Source organism: Kryptolebias marmoratus, linkage group LG4 (genome assembly GCF_001649575.2).
Source record: "Kryptolebias marmoratus isolate JLee-2015 linkage group LG4, ASM164957v2, whole genome shotgun sequence".
In the NCBI taxonomy this organism is placed as follows: Eukaryota; Metazoa; Chordata; class Actinopteri; order Cyprinodontiformes; family Rivulidae; genus Kryptolebias; species Kryptolebias marmoratus.
The window spans coordinates 18693439-18710801 of record NC_051433.1 but is presented as its reverse complement, the minus strand read 5'-3'; the positions used below and the strand labels follow the sequence as shown (position 1 = coordinate 18710801).

Genomic DNA, 17363 nt, shown 5'->3' with positions numbered 1-17363 from the left:
CTCTATATCAAAAACAAGAAGTTACATGTTCATAGCCACAAGGATGACGGTTCCCCTTGAGTGGAGCTGCTTCACATACTAAAAACTGCAAAATGCTGAAATAAAGTCATTCATGTGGCACCAAACATATGTATGCACAACTCTGGCCCACAATAACACTGACTGATTACAGACGTGAGCTGGCTGGCCTACACTGAAGGAAATGATTAGCATTTCTTGAACGTATTTCCTCGGACAAAGAAGTCTGAACACCCATTACACTAACCTCAACTGGGACTTGTCAACGGGCACCTTGATTCAGTTTAACATATGGAAACAGCAGAATACAATACAGGCTTGTGTATGAGATGCCGATAGAACACACTGCTGTGAATTACAGCTATTAAGGTGGGAGGAAAACATGCAACAAAACTCATTCATTCAACATTATGCAAATAAACTGAGCTGTGTGTCTGCACTTAACAGGTACTGGGTTTCTTTGTAAATATATGATGCACAGGGACATAAATACGACCAAAGTGAGCTTAAAAAGAGAATGAAAGGGATTAACTGCATTGGCTGGTGGCAGTGCTGACAGCATGGCTTCAAAACAAGCCTGGCATTTTTCTCTGGGTGCCTTTGTGCACACACGTGTGTCAGACGCTGTAAAAAAGAAGCGCCTCTCCCACAAGTCATCAGCTGTCTCCTCATCAAGGCAACAGACGCTTAAATATGTCTTTAGATAGAGCCATTACCTACGCTCTAAAACATAGCATGTTAGAAAGTGGTGTGTTTTACTGGTGGATGTGAAAGGGATGTGCACGAAATGGCCCACTTCCATGAGCATTCGTGGGTGTGACAGTTGTTTGTGTGTGTGTGTGTATGTGTGTGAGAGAGAGAGAGTTGGAAAGAGCAGGAATGAATTTACAGTGGGATGGAAAGTAACAAGGAAAAGAAAATAAGTTCTCCTATGCTGCCTTTCTTTTTCCAGAACAGGTGATAATGATTTCTGCGGTACACGCCCACCCACAGACAGCTCCAGGAGGCCTGCAGGTTGATGCAGGTGCCTCTTACCTAAAGTGTGTATTTGTGGCTGGCTCCAAGATGAGCGAGAGAATCCGGGCGAGGGCAAGTTATAAATAACCCGGCAACCTCCGTGGCAGCTTTGAACCCAAGGAGACATTGCTGGAGATTTTTCAAGTCTAATAAATCCAAGAAGTGCTGCTGAGTTTGAGTAAGTTTGCCTGCAAGCACATCTGGATGGGCCCTTATGTGGAATTATTAGGTGAACCTAACAACTAAGTATCTATTGGTCACTACAGCGATAAATTTACAAGTTAACCTGCCTGATATGCTCAAATGTCTGCTGGCAAAATATGCTAAAGTGACAGTTCAGATATTCTGAGAGGAGTTTCTATGGAAAGGTTAGGAATAATTAATATCTTACCTGTTGTAGATAGCATTTTGAACAACCAGAGTTTGAGACTTTGGTTTATTTCTGACCAGATTAACAGTTAGTCTGAGTGGGGCAAAGATCAAAAGAGATCGCTGTTGTATTAAAACAACTCCACTCCTAAATATTTCATAGTGGCTCCTGCAAACATTGTTTAATAAATCTGTATGTTGCTGTGCACTGTTACTGTGCAGAAATATAATAATTCTGCTGCAAGTGTTCCAAGCTGCCACTGTTTGCAATTGCAAATAAGAACAGATGCATAAATAAATAAATACAGGTAATATAAAAAGTAATGGTGATGTATAGTACTGTAAAGTAAAGTTTGAACGAACAGCTATGACTTTTTAAAACAATAGCAATTCACTTTTGTATTGTACCTGTTGAACTAGAAGTTGGCTTGTTAACACGGTTAAAATTAATCTGTTTCTCTCAACGAAAGATGTTCAAAGAGCTATCTACAACAGGTAAGATATCATCATATCATATCATTCCTAGCCTGTCCACAAAACCCTACTTTAAAAAAAACCTGAACTATCGCTTAAAAGTCAGTGAAGAAAATGATAATAATCTTTAACTGAAACCAGCAGGATGAAAACTTTTGATTGGTTGTTTTTAAGAGGCATCAACAAAAGTGGGCTGATTATTCTTTTTATCTTACTCTCTCTATAGTGGCATCTCACTGTGATGAGAGTAGCTGGTGAACAGCATTCATGAGGGAGTTTTCCAAATGTTTCCTGACTTTTGTGGGGTTCTCAACTTCCTTGTGTGAGTTGCAAGAAGCACAGTCCTGTCGCTTAGGTTGTAAACATGTTTAAAATTTTGTGCGACAACTTCCTTTTCAAAACAGCCATAAACTCATCTCCAACCTATCTGAATTTTGACACAGGTATCTCCAATGTGGCACAGGAGCACTCTAGAGCTGTATGTTGACACCTGCATGGGAGCTTTCCTTTGGCAGACAGCATCCAAGGAAAATCTCCAAGTCTAAAAACCTATGCTGATAATAAATATTGAATAATTAAAAAAACTGATCCACATCTGCCTATCTTCATTTCAAAAGGGTACTCCAGCAGATTAAATTGTAAATGTAAGGGCAGCTGCTGCCGTGTGTACAAAACAAGCCGATGTGGGTATGATGGGGGCGGAGGTGGACAGCAAAATATGTGCACAGCCAAGAGTACAGTTTTACAAGCTACGCACAAAAAAATAGTCTGTGATTTTTGAAAATTAGCCTTTTCAAAGTGCGGCCTCGTGGCTTGTTTGTTACTTGGTTGCAAACACTCAAAATTCAGTGAGGCTGCAACAGAAAATTTTCACTTTATTTTTTTGCAATTTTTTCAGCAATTTTCTTTTTTTTCCCCCCCACCAACTACTCTCCCAATTTCTCAATGATAACCCAACTATACCTCAAATGAGTTTCAATTTCAGAATAAAAATGTACTAAAAAAAAAAGGCAAAGGAAGTGATTTTTCTATACCATCTTTAACCTGTCTCCCTTCAAATGAGTAGCTAATTTCCAGAATATGTTACTTGATCCTCACTGATCAATAATTTAGAAACAGAGATGACTGCACCCATTCCATATTCATGGGGTGCACCATGGTAATTTCAATGTTGAGTGCACTCCAAGCAGAAAGTGAAACCTCAAGGAGTTGGCATGTATTCAGAGAAGCGCTTCCATAAGCTGTCATCACATGTTTAGGCCACAACCGACTGGGAGAGACAGAAAAACATTGCATACTGCATAAAGAACATGTAGGAAATAGTAATAAAAGCACTTCTAAATACATACACAAAAGCACGCAAGTACTTGCAAATTAAAGCAAATTTGAATCCTGAGACTGCAGCAGCTTGGATATGAACATAGGCACAAACAAGCAGCGCAGAGGACTAATAAGCAAGAGTTAAAAATATAATACCAACTATCCAGAAACAGATGTACGCAGTTAAACAAAAACTTCAAACAAAACCACTCCAGGAAAATTAGCACGTGCAAGATTAGCACATCCCTTTTCCCACATTTCCTGATTACATCTGATAATGATGTATCCAACACACCACCCACACACACACTACCGATCAATACATAATTACACTGACAATTAGTATCATTAGAGTTGTGCTATAGCTGCTGATTTGTGCAGCTAAACACTCTTCAGAAAGAGAGAAAGGTCGGGAGGGGGAAGCAGCTCAAGCGGTCTACATGGGGTCTTTTCTCAAGGTTTTCTTTTGTTCTGGAAAAGCGGCATGAGAGCGACGCTTGAATCTGCGACTGGTGGCTCGCTGCGAATCAGAAGTCGGTTTCTGAAAATCAAGTTTCTTCTCTTAGAAGTAAAACTATCAAATCATCAAATATTAGCTGACATAAACTCATTAGTAAAATAACTTTTAAAGCATGCCGCTCAACTGGCTTCTCCTAGCTCAACTCATTTAGACTGTCAATTAACTCTTCATCAACTCTGGCTCAATTAATCAGGTTTAATTACTTAAACACATTTGCTGCCACATCCTTTTAGATTAGGTCCACAGAAATAAAATGGTGTTTTACGAAGACCACAAGTGTTACATTCATTACGTGATATTCTTAATGATGGATTTAATCAGGTTAGAAGACGGCCTCGCAGTCAATTCGACTTTGTCTCATCTGTAAGTCGGTAATGAAAGTCTGCTTGGGTCACTTGATGTGGGCTCGTGATGTATTTGTTGTAAAATGAGCGGCAAAATCTGGATTTTTGAGGTTCTTATTTCCCTTCTTTTTAAAGCTAATCTCCGAACTTAATGACAGTGTACAGAAATAACCTAAATCTACACTGAAGGAAACAAACAGAAAAAAATTCATTCTTCATTCGGTGACTTTCTTTTTTATTTTTCTGTTGTGGATTCTTGTAAACCTGTAGGTAAAGGGGTCCCCCCCGCTTTCAGCTTCTGGCATACTGTTGTAAGCAAACACAATCACAGCTTGCAACAAGATGTTAAAAACTTTACTCCTCTCAGTTATCTTGGCTAAAGGAAATTTGTTGGGTAGCTGGTAACCTGTAACTCTGGCCTCTGGGATTTTGCTTTTGAACCTTAACAGCTTTTTTTAACTGCCTAAATGCAGGACTAATGATTAAAAAAAAGACTTAGATCAAAGTATTCTCCATGTTTTACCGGTTATGTTACAAAGTTCCTGCAGACATGACTTTTCAGTTGTATCTACTTTCAATTGGCTGTCAGCCGAAACCCATAAACAAATCAATTGTTAAACAGATTGAAAAGCGATGACTTCACTATTGGTTTCGGGTCGGGTTTCAGATCTCACCTTTGACTCTGCAGGCCAGACAACAGCTGGCGCATGCGGCTTTTAAAGATGACTAGTTGAGACAGACTCTTTTGCTCTGATTGATTCTATGATTGATGCAGCGGCTCGAGGCAAAGTTCAAAACTTTCCCATCCATCTTGTAATTGAGAAAGATGTGTGACATTCTGAGTAATCTTTTAGAACAAACAAAGAAAGTGGCAATGAGTTGAACATCCCTTGAGAACAAGGGATGTGATACCCTAAGTAGGGTGACTGGATGCACAGCGCACTGTTAGACGTTTGTAATGATATACAATTATTTGGGATAAAGCTGAAACTGGGAATTTTAAAAGTTTGCACAATACTTTTCTTTATTTACAAAAAATCATGTTATATAATATATTCTGCAAAGTGATCCCTGAGTAAATAGATTATTGCCTTTCTCAGCCTAAAGTATTTCACAGAAATCTTGTTGTGCTCCCAAGTCCTCATTAGTATGGCACCTACAGTGGACAGACCCACCCCGTCAGAGGAGCTGCAACACACACTCAGAGCTGACATGACAGAGAAATATATGGCTGAAGAGGACAGTGCAGTGGCCAGGTGAGGGACGCTGATATTATTTGCGCGGCAGTCAGCGTTCAATCACACTCTCCTCTCCTCCCTCTATCTCCCTACCTTCTTTCTGTCATCCACCCTTTTCTCGGGCTGTTCTTGGCAGCAGCAGTGAAAAAAAGTTCTGAGGCTATCACTCTTCCTCTCCCCCTGCTCCTCTCACTCAGCCAGTGAATCATTGCCTCTCCTTCCACTGCACACTGGCTGTAAAAGACTGGCTGCTCTTTTCTTGGCTCTGTTGTCGTTTCCTTCCGCGCCCCCCCACTGGATTGCATTTTCTTTTGCTCTGTTTCAACAATATTCTTCATTTTCATGTCTTTCGTTCCTCTTTTTATTTTTCCTTCACTTGGGCTGTGTCTAAGACGGCAAAATCTTTTAACTGATGGAACAGAATTAAATATGGGAAAGGAAATTAATGTCCTCGTAACGTTCAGACTTTTTCCCCCATTTTTAAGTTTGTAACTTGTTCGGATGTTGAGTTTTCCAAGGCATGCATACACTGATCGATCTCAGCATTAATAGCATCAGTGAAGCACGGTGTAGGTCTTCTAAATGTCCACAGAACAGCACGAACCAAGTAGCACATTTAAACTGGATCTTTGGAGAAGCTCTGAGCAGTCTTCAGCAAACAGAAGAGAACAGTCTGACACCAGCTATCTTAATGCTAACTAAAAGCACCAGATTTTTATTGTCACCAACAAAAAGTAGTGTCTGTTACCAAACTACTGCATTAATCAGCTGAACGAATTTTAATGAAACTTATAAACAAAACTTAATGAAACAAAAAAATGATCATTGGATGTTGAATTAATTAACCTTTAGAGTCAGCCACAGCCAACTGACCTTAGAAAAAACACAAATGTGGCAATAATTCAATCAGTTTTACATATATTGTGCTAAGATTTGGTGTGGCTGTAGCTGAGAGTAATAACCCTTGGGGTCAAATGCTAAGAAGCTAGTCAAGTTGTAAATATATTAAATGGGTCAACTAGAGAAGCAAATGTTGTCACAACTTACTGTGTTTGATTTGAGTAAACCACCATAATGTCAGTTTACTTACTGAGCAGCATGATGCACACAGTGTGCTGCGTGTCTGCACATTTGAAACAAAACATGATGGATGTTTAGGTGAGTGGATGTGTCGAGGTAACATCCATATGAATGCACTTTAAGAAGAAATTTAAACAGGCCTTAAAGCATTTATTTGACCTGAACATTTGCAAATAATGATGCGATCAAAGGCTCAGATCAGAGGAACTTTTTAAATTTGTTCCGGACTGAGTAAGTCGCTGCTTTCTTTCCTCTCTTTATGTGTGTTTTTTTAATCATTTCTCTTCCTTTGGGCGTCTCCCTTGGCTCACATGGATTTTTTGCTCTCTCTCTGCTTTCCTCATCTCCTCAACACCATCCTTCACATTCCTCTTCTCTCTCCAGCATGTTTCTTTGGCATCCAACCCTTCCTCTGGTTCTGACTCCATGTTCTTTCATTTTTATATCCACCCACATCTAGCACCTTTCTCTCCTGCTCTCTCATCTCCCTCTCTGGGTTCTGGCTGCCTCTCTCTCTCTCTTTTACTTTCAGCAAGATCCCTGTTCGTGCTGTCTTGCTCTCACCTCTATATGATGCCTCTTTCTTGTTTTTGCCTCTCTTCTTACTGCACTCACTCCTATGTTTTCAGTGGCGTTCCTCTCTCTCAGCCCCAACTTAGCAACCCTCTTCCACCCGCGCCCTTTTCTTCTGTGGAAATGCTTTATATTGATTCGCTCTCAAACTGGGGAGAAGGTCAGGGGTTCACTAATAAAGCTCAGGGACAAAACTAGGACACAATATCACTCACAAACAGGAGGCAAATATAGCCTGGTAACAGAGCTGAGGTGTTAAACACTCAGCACGAGAGTCTGTGCTTTATTTACGCAAACACGGTTTATCAAAGACCTACTTCTAGTAGGCCTTAACATTTATGTTTACCAAAAACACCCGCTGACATTGTGCCAATAAAAACATATCATCTTAATGATTGCTGCAGGCATGAAATGATCCAGCACAACTAAACTTCACACAAACAGCCAACAGAGCGCCTGGTGATCAATCATGTCTGTGTGGTTAACAGCTGTTCAGGCCTACCCAGCCCACCACCACCCACCCAGCCCTGCCCTCTCCACTGCACCATGGCAGGGTCAACCTAAACACATTCCCCCTACTCCCCCCCCACGCCACACAGCACCTCTCACACGGCTAAGACTGCTTTTGAATTCCTTAAGTTTAGGCAGGGCTCGGTTCAACAAAATTTAAGTCTGATTTGTCTAGAAATCACACAGACTGTCAGTGCCAGGTACCATGACTGATCCGCATCAGTTAAACAATAGTATAACCAGCTGTCAGACAGTAATTCAAAGTTTTTCTGAACATTTTATAATCCAAGACAAAACTATTCTCATGTGTTGTGTGTTATAAAATTCCCTCTGCTACAATGAGCTGAGACGTTCGATCTAAGATTAGGTGCTTCCCTGCGTATTTTACTAATGTACAAATTAGGTCATGATTTTTCAGTTTCGTTCACTGTTTTTCCTACTTTGTTGCCCTTTTGTCAACACGCCAGAAATACCATACATCAGTAATAAATAATCCACCAGTTCCTCCATTTAAAATCTCAGTTCTTCAAATGAACGTGTCATGAAGTTGAGTAAAAGCTGAAAGAATGACGCCGTTTGGCTTTAGGAGCTTCATTGTGACAGTCTACAGTTTGGGTATTTTAAAATGCTTTTAATTTATTTGGCAAAAGACATTTAAATGTGTTTGCTTGAAATTTTCACTCAGAACTTAATTGGTTCCTCTGTTAAGATTTGACAGTGAATAAGGTATCCTGACACTACAACATAGCGTTTCCATCGTCTTTAGGGCCATTTCAAAAAAATGTTCGGCACACAAAATCTGAACTGGCTGTAGGTTATATTTATTAAAATTTTAAGTTATTAAAATATTAACTGCCCAAGAAAATAAACTGTTAAAGCTCTGACCTCACATTTTTTTTATGAGAGAAAGTTCTGTCAATCATTTGGTAAAATAAAAGTCCTTCATAGAACCTTAAATTTACACTATATTTCATAATTATTACATCAAATATTATGTAAAATATGTGTAAAAATGTCCTATGACTACTCAGTGATGATGATCAGTATGCTCGTATTGTATCTGTTGTTTTGTTGACAATTTACTTTTCAACAGAACTTCTTCAGCCTTCATTATGCTGCTACATCACAGATTTAACATACTTAAACTGATATTCTGGCAATGTTGTACCTAAATGGGCACAGATTAAATGATTGATTAAATATTTACAGCAAAATGTCTTGTTCCACTCATAGCACTGCAAAGTCTTTAACAAACTCATATCTTGTTTCTGCTGGTGTATTTTCAGGCAGAAGAGCTTGCTCAAGAGAGCCACAAACATGTTTCCTCTTTGTTTTGATAGGACTTTGAATTATGCGGGTCATCACATTTTCTTGCAGTCACATTCAATCATGTAAAAACAAAACAGAACAAAAAAGATGTTCTCCAAAATCATAGACACTGTTTGGATATTGCTCTACTAGAAACTTTGTGTATACTGTTAAACTTTTAACTTCTGGATGCCATAGGCACTAAGCTTTGTTGTGCATGAGCTGAACTGAACAACATGGTTCCTTTCTCCATAAACTGTTTCATTCCTAGTATAAAAAAAAGTAAACATATGCTTAGACTACCTCAAATCAAAGGCTTACAAGTGCATTCTAATTTAAATTATACTCAGATTGTGTCAAATAATTAAGACAAAACTGAATCTCTAAACATTCACTGGAACGTGGATGCATCAACTTCAGGCTAAACTACTAATAAAGAATATACCATGATTGTAAAGTTTTTATTTTATTTTAATTCTTCTGTTTCATTCAGCTCTTTCTGTTGCTCTGTGTTTGCAATGTTTAGTTATTTTGTGCAGCACATCACACTGAAAGATGATATCGGATTGTAGATTCTTTGTGCTGAGGCTGAGGTCAGTGTTGGGCAGCTGACTTCAGGTCAGTTTTTTAGGGCGATCAGAGCGGACGTCATTAACCTGAGGTTGACCTCCTAGGTCTTGCTGCTGTCATGGGGTCAACCAGTCAGCCTTTTCTTGTGCGGCTATTGCACCACCATCGATGACAGCTTATACAACACAATAGTTTTTGAGATGATGTCTAGAAGATGATAAATCATTGGTGGATGCAATCCTTACCAAAAGCACAGTAACCATGGTAACAAGCTGGGCAGAATGGGATGGGAAGCAGAAAAGAGGGACAAAGTGAGGACATGAGTGAATTTTTGAGTAAATGCATGAATGAATCACTGAAAGGAAGTCAAACCTGAAGACTGAAGTAGGCTTTTAGCAAATATTAAACTTAAAACAAAAATAGAAACACAACAATGAAAACAAAGTGAGATATTTCAATATGGGAACAGTGCTGTTGTGTCATCATGGCAAGGTGCAACTGAATAAATTCAAACCTTTTATATTTCACCAGTGTCACATTTAATTAGGACATCTAAATAAAGCCATAATTATCACTCCTGGAAACACTTGTGGTGTTTCTGCTGGAAAAGTCAACAATGTTAGGTTGCACGTAAATTGCTAACTCTACATTGAGAGCTTTCTTGTCTATCCATCAAGCCAAAATTAAGTGAATGAAAAGAAATGTCCTCAGTTATCAATCTGGCATATATAGTACTTGTAGGCATGCAGAGACTACTAGATGCCACACACTCCACAGAAGGTTGAGTCAAACAACACTCTGCACCAATAGCTCTGGCTAATCTAATTGAAATAAATGAGATACTCTTTTTATGGCCTTAAAGCTATTGTTAGAGTGATGGAGACTAAGAATGAAGACAACCACTGAAGACAAAGAGCTCACATCTATAGAAGGTGGCAAGAGAGAGGAATAAAGGACCTCTAAGGCATTCACATTACTTACCACAAATCTGTGCCTTTGAGCTAATGAAGACCAACAAAGACAAAAAACTGCCTTATTCTTTTCAACTAGCCTACTCCATTAGAAGCTGCTCAGGGAGAATACTTTGTGTCCCGGTTTTTATGAAAGTCCATTGAAAGAAAAAAGTGTCAACTGAAAAAAAGAACAAGTCCTTTAATTGCGGCATATTACGAGAGCGCGAGATGGAGGGTAAAAAGGTATATATATGTGAACGATAGTGAGAACTACAAAGTGCGTTTTCCTGTAGTGTCTTTAGGTCACCATTGTTAGCCAGTGCAAGTGAATCTGTGAAAGTGGTGTCTTTCTGTAATGCATGCAAGGCCACGCTCTGTGGATCAGTTAGGAAAAACCAAGTCCAACTCACACTATCCCCCGGGATCTTACACTTCAGTGCACCGAGCCATGCTGTGTGCACAAAGTGTGGATGTGTGTGAGTGCTCCTCCTGAGTGACATTTCACAAATCCAGAGGACTGGGCTAATGATGTCCCCTGTCTGACTGAATCAAAGCTCCAAGAGTTTGCGGGGAGAGTGAAAATGTGAAGGAAAAAGGAAAAGGAAGACGGCAGAAGGAAAATGGAAGATTTGTAACATTTTAGATGGATAATTACCACGTTTATGATCTTTAACAATGAAGGTAAAGTAAATAAGTTAGTAATTAACAACTGGGCAGTACATCTATCACCTCAATGTAATCAACATAACTTTAGAACTAACACAAACGTTTGAGCTTACCGAGTTGATGCATTCGAGCTCCTTATTAAGCAGCCAGGGTAAAGAAAGTTTCCCATCTCCCTTGTAGCAGGACTGAATTCTTTCTTTGATCTTCTCCTTTATCTTCCTCAGGGTGAACAGGCATAATGCTGACTCTTTGGGTGGTTTCTCCCGATTTTTCTGACCCTGAGAGAACACAGTGAAGAGGATGTCTTCATTCTCTGAAATCCCCAGAGAGTTGGCCAGCTGCCGGCCCGGCCGAGCCAAGAAAGCGTCCTGCACCAGACGGTACTCTATCCCATCTTTAGTGCAGCCAATGGGGAACTCTACATAGGAATAAAACTTTGGATCATCCATGCAGAGACGAACAATTTTGGAGGTGAAGAACTGCTCGCCGCTGACGTCAGGTGAGGTTAGCTGAGTGTCCAGCTGCATTGTTAGATAGTAGACGAACTGTTCACTGCTGAAGCTGTAAACATAATAGATGTCAAAAGCAGGAAATTTGGACAGTGTGTCCGAAGGGATCTTTAGCTGAGAGGAGACAAACTCATCCTGATAGACAAAGCTAAACATGTCAGCATTTTCTTCATTCTCCATCAACTTGCGGCTGGACAGTGTAGGGAAGTACTCCGATTTGCCATCAATCGGGGTTCCGATAAATAACTTGCTGGTAGGACTTTGGGGGGAGCTTATGATGACTCCTGACATTGTACCTGACTCTGCCACGCTGGAGAGATAGTGCTCCTTACGGTGGTGAGGCTCGCCAAGCTTAAAGAGGTCATCCAGACGCAGGAACTGGCAAATTCCCTGCGACGTGCTGCCACATGCAATGAGGCGGTTCTGTGCATAGTCTATAAGTAGCAGTTTGTTCACATTGGGGGTCTGGGCCAGTTCGTAAGGGCAGGACTGGACACTTGGTGGAGGGTAGCACTTCTCATTGTCCACCACTGGACCAGTCATGTGGTTTCGCAGTTTAGTCAGGTTGCTAGACAGCTTGAAAATCCAGTTGACAGCTCCCACATAGACTTCTCCAGTCTTGTTGTGGATGGCCAGATGTGTGAGCAAACAGTCAGAAGGGGCAAACCGTTTGAAGGGGGGGCGCTGGCCTTCAGAGACGGATGAGCCCATGATGAGTAAAAGCCCCAAGAGGAGCAACAAGTTCCCCTGGCCAGGGACAGCTACTGACCGCCTGAGAGGATACATATCTGGAGTGTCCACAGAGGCGAGGTTGGGGGGGGATGGGGGAGGAGAAAGAGAGGAGGAGGAAGCGTACGAGCTCCGATACCTAGATCCAAGTCAGAGTTATTTGTTTTCTGTTCTACTTTAAAGAAATAAGGAAGGAGGGAGCTTGAGGGAGAGAAGGAGCAGGGAAGGAGAAACAAAACTCCTATTGATCCACTGTCCTGTTTTCAGTGCTGTGAGCAGTCATCAGGAACATCATCCAAACAGGCACAAGCAGGGAGCCCTGAAAGGCAAATAGAAAAAAAAAACTGTTAGAGTTTTCAAGGAACATTTCCTATTGATTATGCATCAAGAAGGCAGAGAGGCCTAAAAGGCCTGAAAATTACACAGTTAAAATAAGGGGAAAAGGCACGCTGACATTTGCTTAGTAAAATATAAATAATATCAAATCAAGTCTGGAAGGCAAATGTGTCGACAGTGAATTATGAGCAGAGATGCAAGGGAGGCAGGAGTCGATTATTAAAAGGTCTCTACACAAAATTTGAGTATAGCAATGAGTTATGGACGCACAGCATTAAACTGGCTCATATTTCATAACTTTCAAAGGTGGTTTTAGAGGTTTGCTCTTGAAAAACTGCCAGTGGGGACAGAAAAATTGACAGCAAGCAATTTGTAGCTCTGTTTGCTTAAAGGCTTTCATGTCACAGTTTGAACTGTATCAAATTTAACACACTAACTGGTTTCTCCGCATTGTAATTACATGTGTAGGTTTTGCAAATTGGTAACAAGCATTAGGGCAGCAGAGCAGGAAGTTCAAAACTCTACTTCGTATGGTTCTGGTATTGTATTAATTGAGTAAATTCAAGCATACCTGACAAAATATCAGGTGAAAAAGCGCCCACGTTTTTACTTTCTTCTCACTGTGACAAACTTGTTTTATTTTTAGGTTTAAATGCTACCCACATTTCAATGTGTCTGCCTGCCAGCTAATTTAGAAAAATCAAAGAGCAGACGTTTATAAAACATGTATTTATTGAGCTTACATTTAATCTTCAGATTTTCAGAGACACCTAAATGTTCTACAAAGCTCATAATATACCCGGCAGCATTTTCAGCACCGAATGCAAAGATGATGAGGAGTGGGGTTTGCACGTGGCATTCTGCTACTTGACAGGCTGATCATGCCCCTGTCACATCAAAACATTAGTTCTACTGTAAATGTTGATTATGCAAAACAGGATGCAACTGTCCCTGGTACCCTACGCTTCAATTTCACCTTGACTATCAAAACTGTCTGTGTTTTACGGCCATACCAAATAGGAAAAGACGACACACGTCACAGAAAAGGTAGGAAAGGAGGAAACAGGAGGCAAGAACATTAAAACAAAAATGAAAAGACAGCTGTATAATGAAGGGTTTTTTGTTTGTTTGTTTTCCCCTAAAGTCTCCTTAACTTGTTTTCCACTTCCTGTTCTTCTAGTGAGACACTTAGATGCAAAGCAATCTGTCTATCAATCTCTAAGCTATCAGGAAAGCATTTAAGTCTGCTTCAAAACAGATATCTACTTTGCATTTTAAAGTACTGAGGTAAGAAGGATCATCATTATTAGTCACTAACACTGCAAACTATAAAGACTAGGTGAGCAGGGAAAAAAGAAAACAGCAGCGATGATGGTCCTTGGAATAACTCAACTGACACAAAGTTAGCCCAGTCCAGCTAGAGATTATATCATGTAACTTTTGGCCTGGCAAAGAGAAAAGCTTTTTATAAAGCGGAACAAGAAGCAGACACTGCATGGACAGAAAGGGTGGGCAAACAACAGATAGAGCCAAACAAAAACCTGTTCTTTTACTGCAGTTTAATCAGGGCTACACCTTCGCTTGAATCAAACACCAGGGGAGCCCTGTGGATGGAAGCACTTCAGCAAGAAAACTGCAGACAGAAGGGCCTGCAATTATCAGATATCCCCCAACTCTCCACTCTGTGAGATTAAAATGACTTGGTGTGGATCGCGGCCTCTTTGGCACAAGCAGACACAATAAAGTGACGAGCCAGCCTATAAAAAAACTAATTTCTTGCTCAATGGTACAGTCGCGCGGAGCGATGAGAGCAGATGTCAATTTAAAGGGTGGCGGCGCGTAGGGAGGCTGGCTGCCTCATTTTCCTTTGTCATTTCCAAGAGAGGCAAAGACACAATGAGGCAGAGAGAGCAGGCAAGCTAATGTGTGATAAAGAATGGGAGAGAACCTGAAAAAAAAACCCGTCCCTGCTGTAATTTCTCTTCATTTAGGCCAGCTACAGTTTGATGTAAGGGATTGTGAATCTAACGACAAATTGCATCTGGAGTCTATGGCTGCTTTTTATCTATTAGTCAATAGGGCATAATGAAACACACTTCAATACTTAGAGAGGAGGAAACGAGATGTTAAAAAAAATCATCACTGAATATGTTCCTTACCAATGCACGCCCCATCTCCCTTACTTGACACACCTTGCTGTAGATGACAGGTTCTGACTCTGACTCTTGCACAAATTACTTTCTCTCAAATTTCCCCATTTACTTCTCTCCACCCTTATCCCTCAAAACCCTCTTCAATTTCACTTTTCTCCAGAGTTTCGGTGAAATGGTGGGGAGGTTGCGTATCATATCTGGCACCATCAGGGAAAACATGTCAATCATTTTGGGCTGGAGCATGTCTGCCACTCTGGGAATAAGCAATGAATGAATTGGGGAAGCCGAAGCCTTTATCAATTAAGGGGAAAGCATTAGAGACAGTGGGCTGTAAAAAGGGGCAAGTTGATTGAATTTGATCTTGGCACATCCTATCAACTGACAAGACTGAATCCCAACCCAATAGACATTGGAAATTGGAATAAGATAGTACACTTCCTAAAGGGGGGGGAGGGGAAGTCATAAGGGACAGAGATTATCCACAGCTTTTTTTCTTTATTATCCTCATTTTAGGACAGACAAGTTAGTTGTGCCTTTTTATTTTTTTTTTATTCCAGGCACTGAAGAATTTGTGAGGTGTTGGCGGAGCAGAGCTGGATAACTTGCGCCCTCAGCCTCTTCTCCAAATCTGTCCGTTCAGATAATGGTCAGGGCATAAAGCTGTACTGATTTATTGCCGCTGGCATATCAATTACAGCCCTCGACACCAGAGGGGAGAAGGAGGAGGAGAAAAGTGCCGAGCGGGAGATGATGAGGAGGAAGGAAGAAGAGCGGCACTCGGACAAATTCTCTGTCTTATATGTGTTGCATTACAACATCTGGGTCACATTTGGGATAAAAGCAAATAGAGAGAAGGTGGAACTGGGAGTTCAAGAACAGAATCACTAAATTACTAAAAAAAGAAAGTGTAATAAATTAAAGAGAAGACTAATTTTATTTTACTGCTGAAAGACAAAAAGACATGCCGTTTGTAACTTCTTTTTTAAATAATAAGAATTGATCATACCGTGGCATATGAAGCCGATTAAAGCAAAAGGCACATTTTGGGGCCAAACTGCAGAAGTTGGGTCAATGCACTTTCAGCAATTAGGATGCCTTTAATGAGAGGGATGTTTATGTTTAGTCTGTAACAGTGTCAGTGAACAAACATGTAAAAAAAAAAGAACATTTCAGGACAAATTTAAAAGGGTGTTTTAACTTTAAACAATTAGCCAAATTTTGCCAGTCTTTTTGTTTGATTGTTTTCGGTGTGTTTCTTCCCCCAATATTTAGCTATGTGCACACAAACTATCGGCTTTATCTGCTATCAGCTGCCCTGATTTCTAAAGATCTGAAAACTCCCCAAACAACCAACTTCTACCAACCAATGCCCTAATAAACAAGGGCCATTACATTAATATTGCAACACCAGGAAAATCACCAAGCTAAAGATTTTACAAAGACAGCAGCCACAGAAGAAAAAGATAACATAAGAGTAGAGATATTAGACTAATAACTACAGTAAATACATTAACTGGAGGAGAGAACAATAAGCTTGATCTAGTCTGTCTGTTTCTAGCAATAGTAAGAAGAAGTAGTGTAAAAGGAAGTAGTGTGAAGTAGAAGTGTGTGTGGCTGTGTACTACAATTTTGTTAACACACAAGTCAATTATTCTAACCTGGTTTTAACATGCAGATTACTGACTGTGGACAAACACTAGATACACTCTTACTGGCAAATAAGCAGTATACACTTTAGTTGCATGATAAGCCAAGTTCAGTTTCCTGTCCTTCACCATAACTATCAAATTATTATGTGTAAATGAAAACTCGCATGTGCACTAAATAAATGACCTCTGCATTAATCTGGCCTCCGCCTCTTCATTCAACAGCGAAAACACTCTAGAGATTGGATATTTGCCCAGGGGAGGAAAGGGAGAAGGGCGAGGGGGCTGAACAGCACGGAGAAGATGGCAGGAAGCAGGTGGAGGGGGTGGGCCGGTTAGAGAGGAGGCAAGATAGAAGGGGACCCAGACCCTGATGCCTTAATCCTCTCGCAGGGTCTGCCTAATCTCACAGTCACAATCTAACATATGGGAAGGATGGATTACCCTCCCCCCAATACACCGAGGAATAGACTGACAAGGGAAGGAGTAACAATCCTTAGATACACTGCACACTCAAAAATTAATAAATAAAAAAAAACCTGAAGTGTGCTTTAGGATGTGGGATGATAGAATTTGTGTGTCGTTCTACTTGGAGTGCTTAAATTTTTTTAGGCCATTATATTTTTCCTCTCACACACAATGCAGGTAGGCAAGGTGTCAGCTAGTCATTTGCAGTTTGGTTGTCCTACTGGTCCCCCCCCCCACCCTTCACGTGTCCCAATCAGAGACTGTCTCAAACGCTAAGAGGGACAGAGGGGGGTAGGACTAACAATCTAAACCACACTAGTTTACAAAGTGCATGAGCCATACCAAAAACTAAAACCTCACAGCAACAAACTAATCACTCTTCTACTGAGGATTACTGGAAAATTATCAAAAAAATATCCAAGCCCATCTGTCACACTCATGCAGGGACATTTGTTTTTAAAGGGGACCAGTTTTTCAGCAGGTTGGCAGCAGAATATAACTTGATTTCTAAAGTAACCCTGAGGTCAATGTAAATGGCTACAGTAATAGTAGCAATTATTTT

General features: G+C 40.4%; 1 protein-coding gene across 4 annotated transcripts in view; it reads right to left on the bottom strand.

Moving 5' to 3' along the window:
• Window positions 1-17363, bottom strand: part of LOC108239867 (plexin-A1) — a 182883-nt gene that overhangs the window by 137963 nt on the left and 27557 nt on the right. For all 4 annotated transcript variants that reach the window (XM_017422867.3, XM_017422869.3, XM_017422868.3 and 1 more), the window contains exon 2: window positions 11074-12517. In XM_017422867.3, the coding sequence (XP_017278356.1) occupies window positions 11074-12255 (1182 nt within the window). In that variant the 5' untranslated portion in view covers window positions 12256-12517. The remainder of the gene's footprint in view (window positions 1-11073; window positions 12518-17363) is intronic.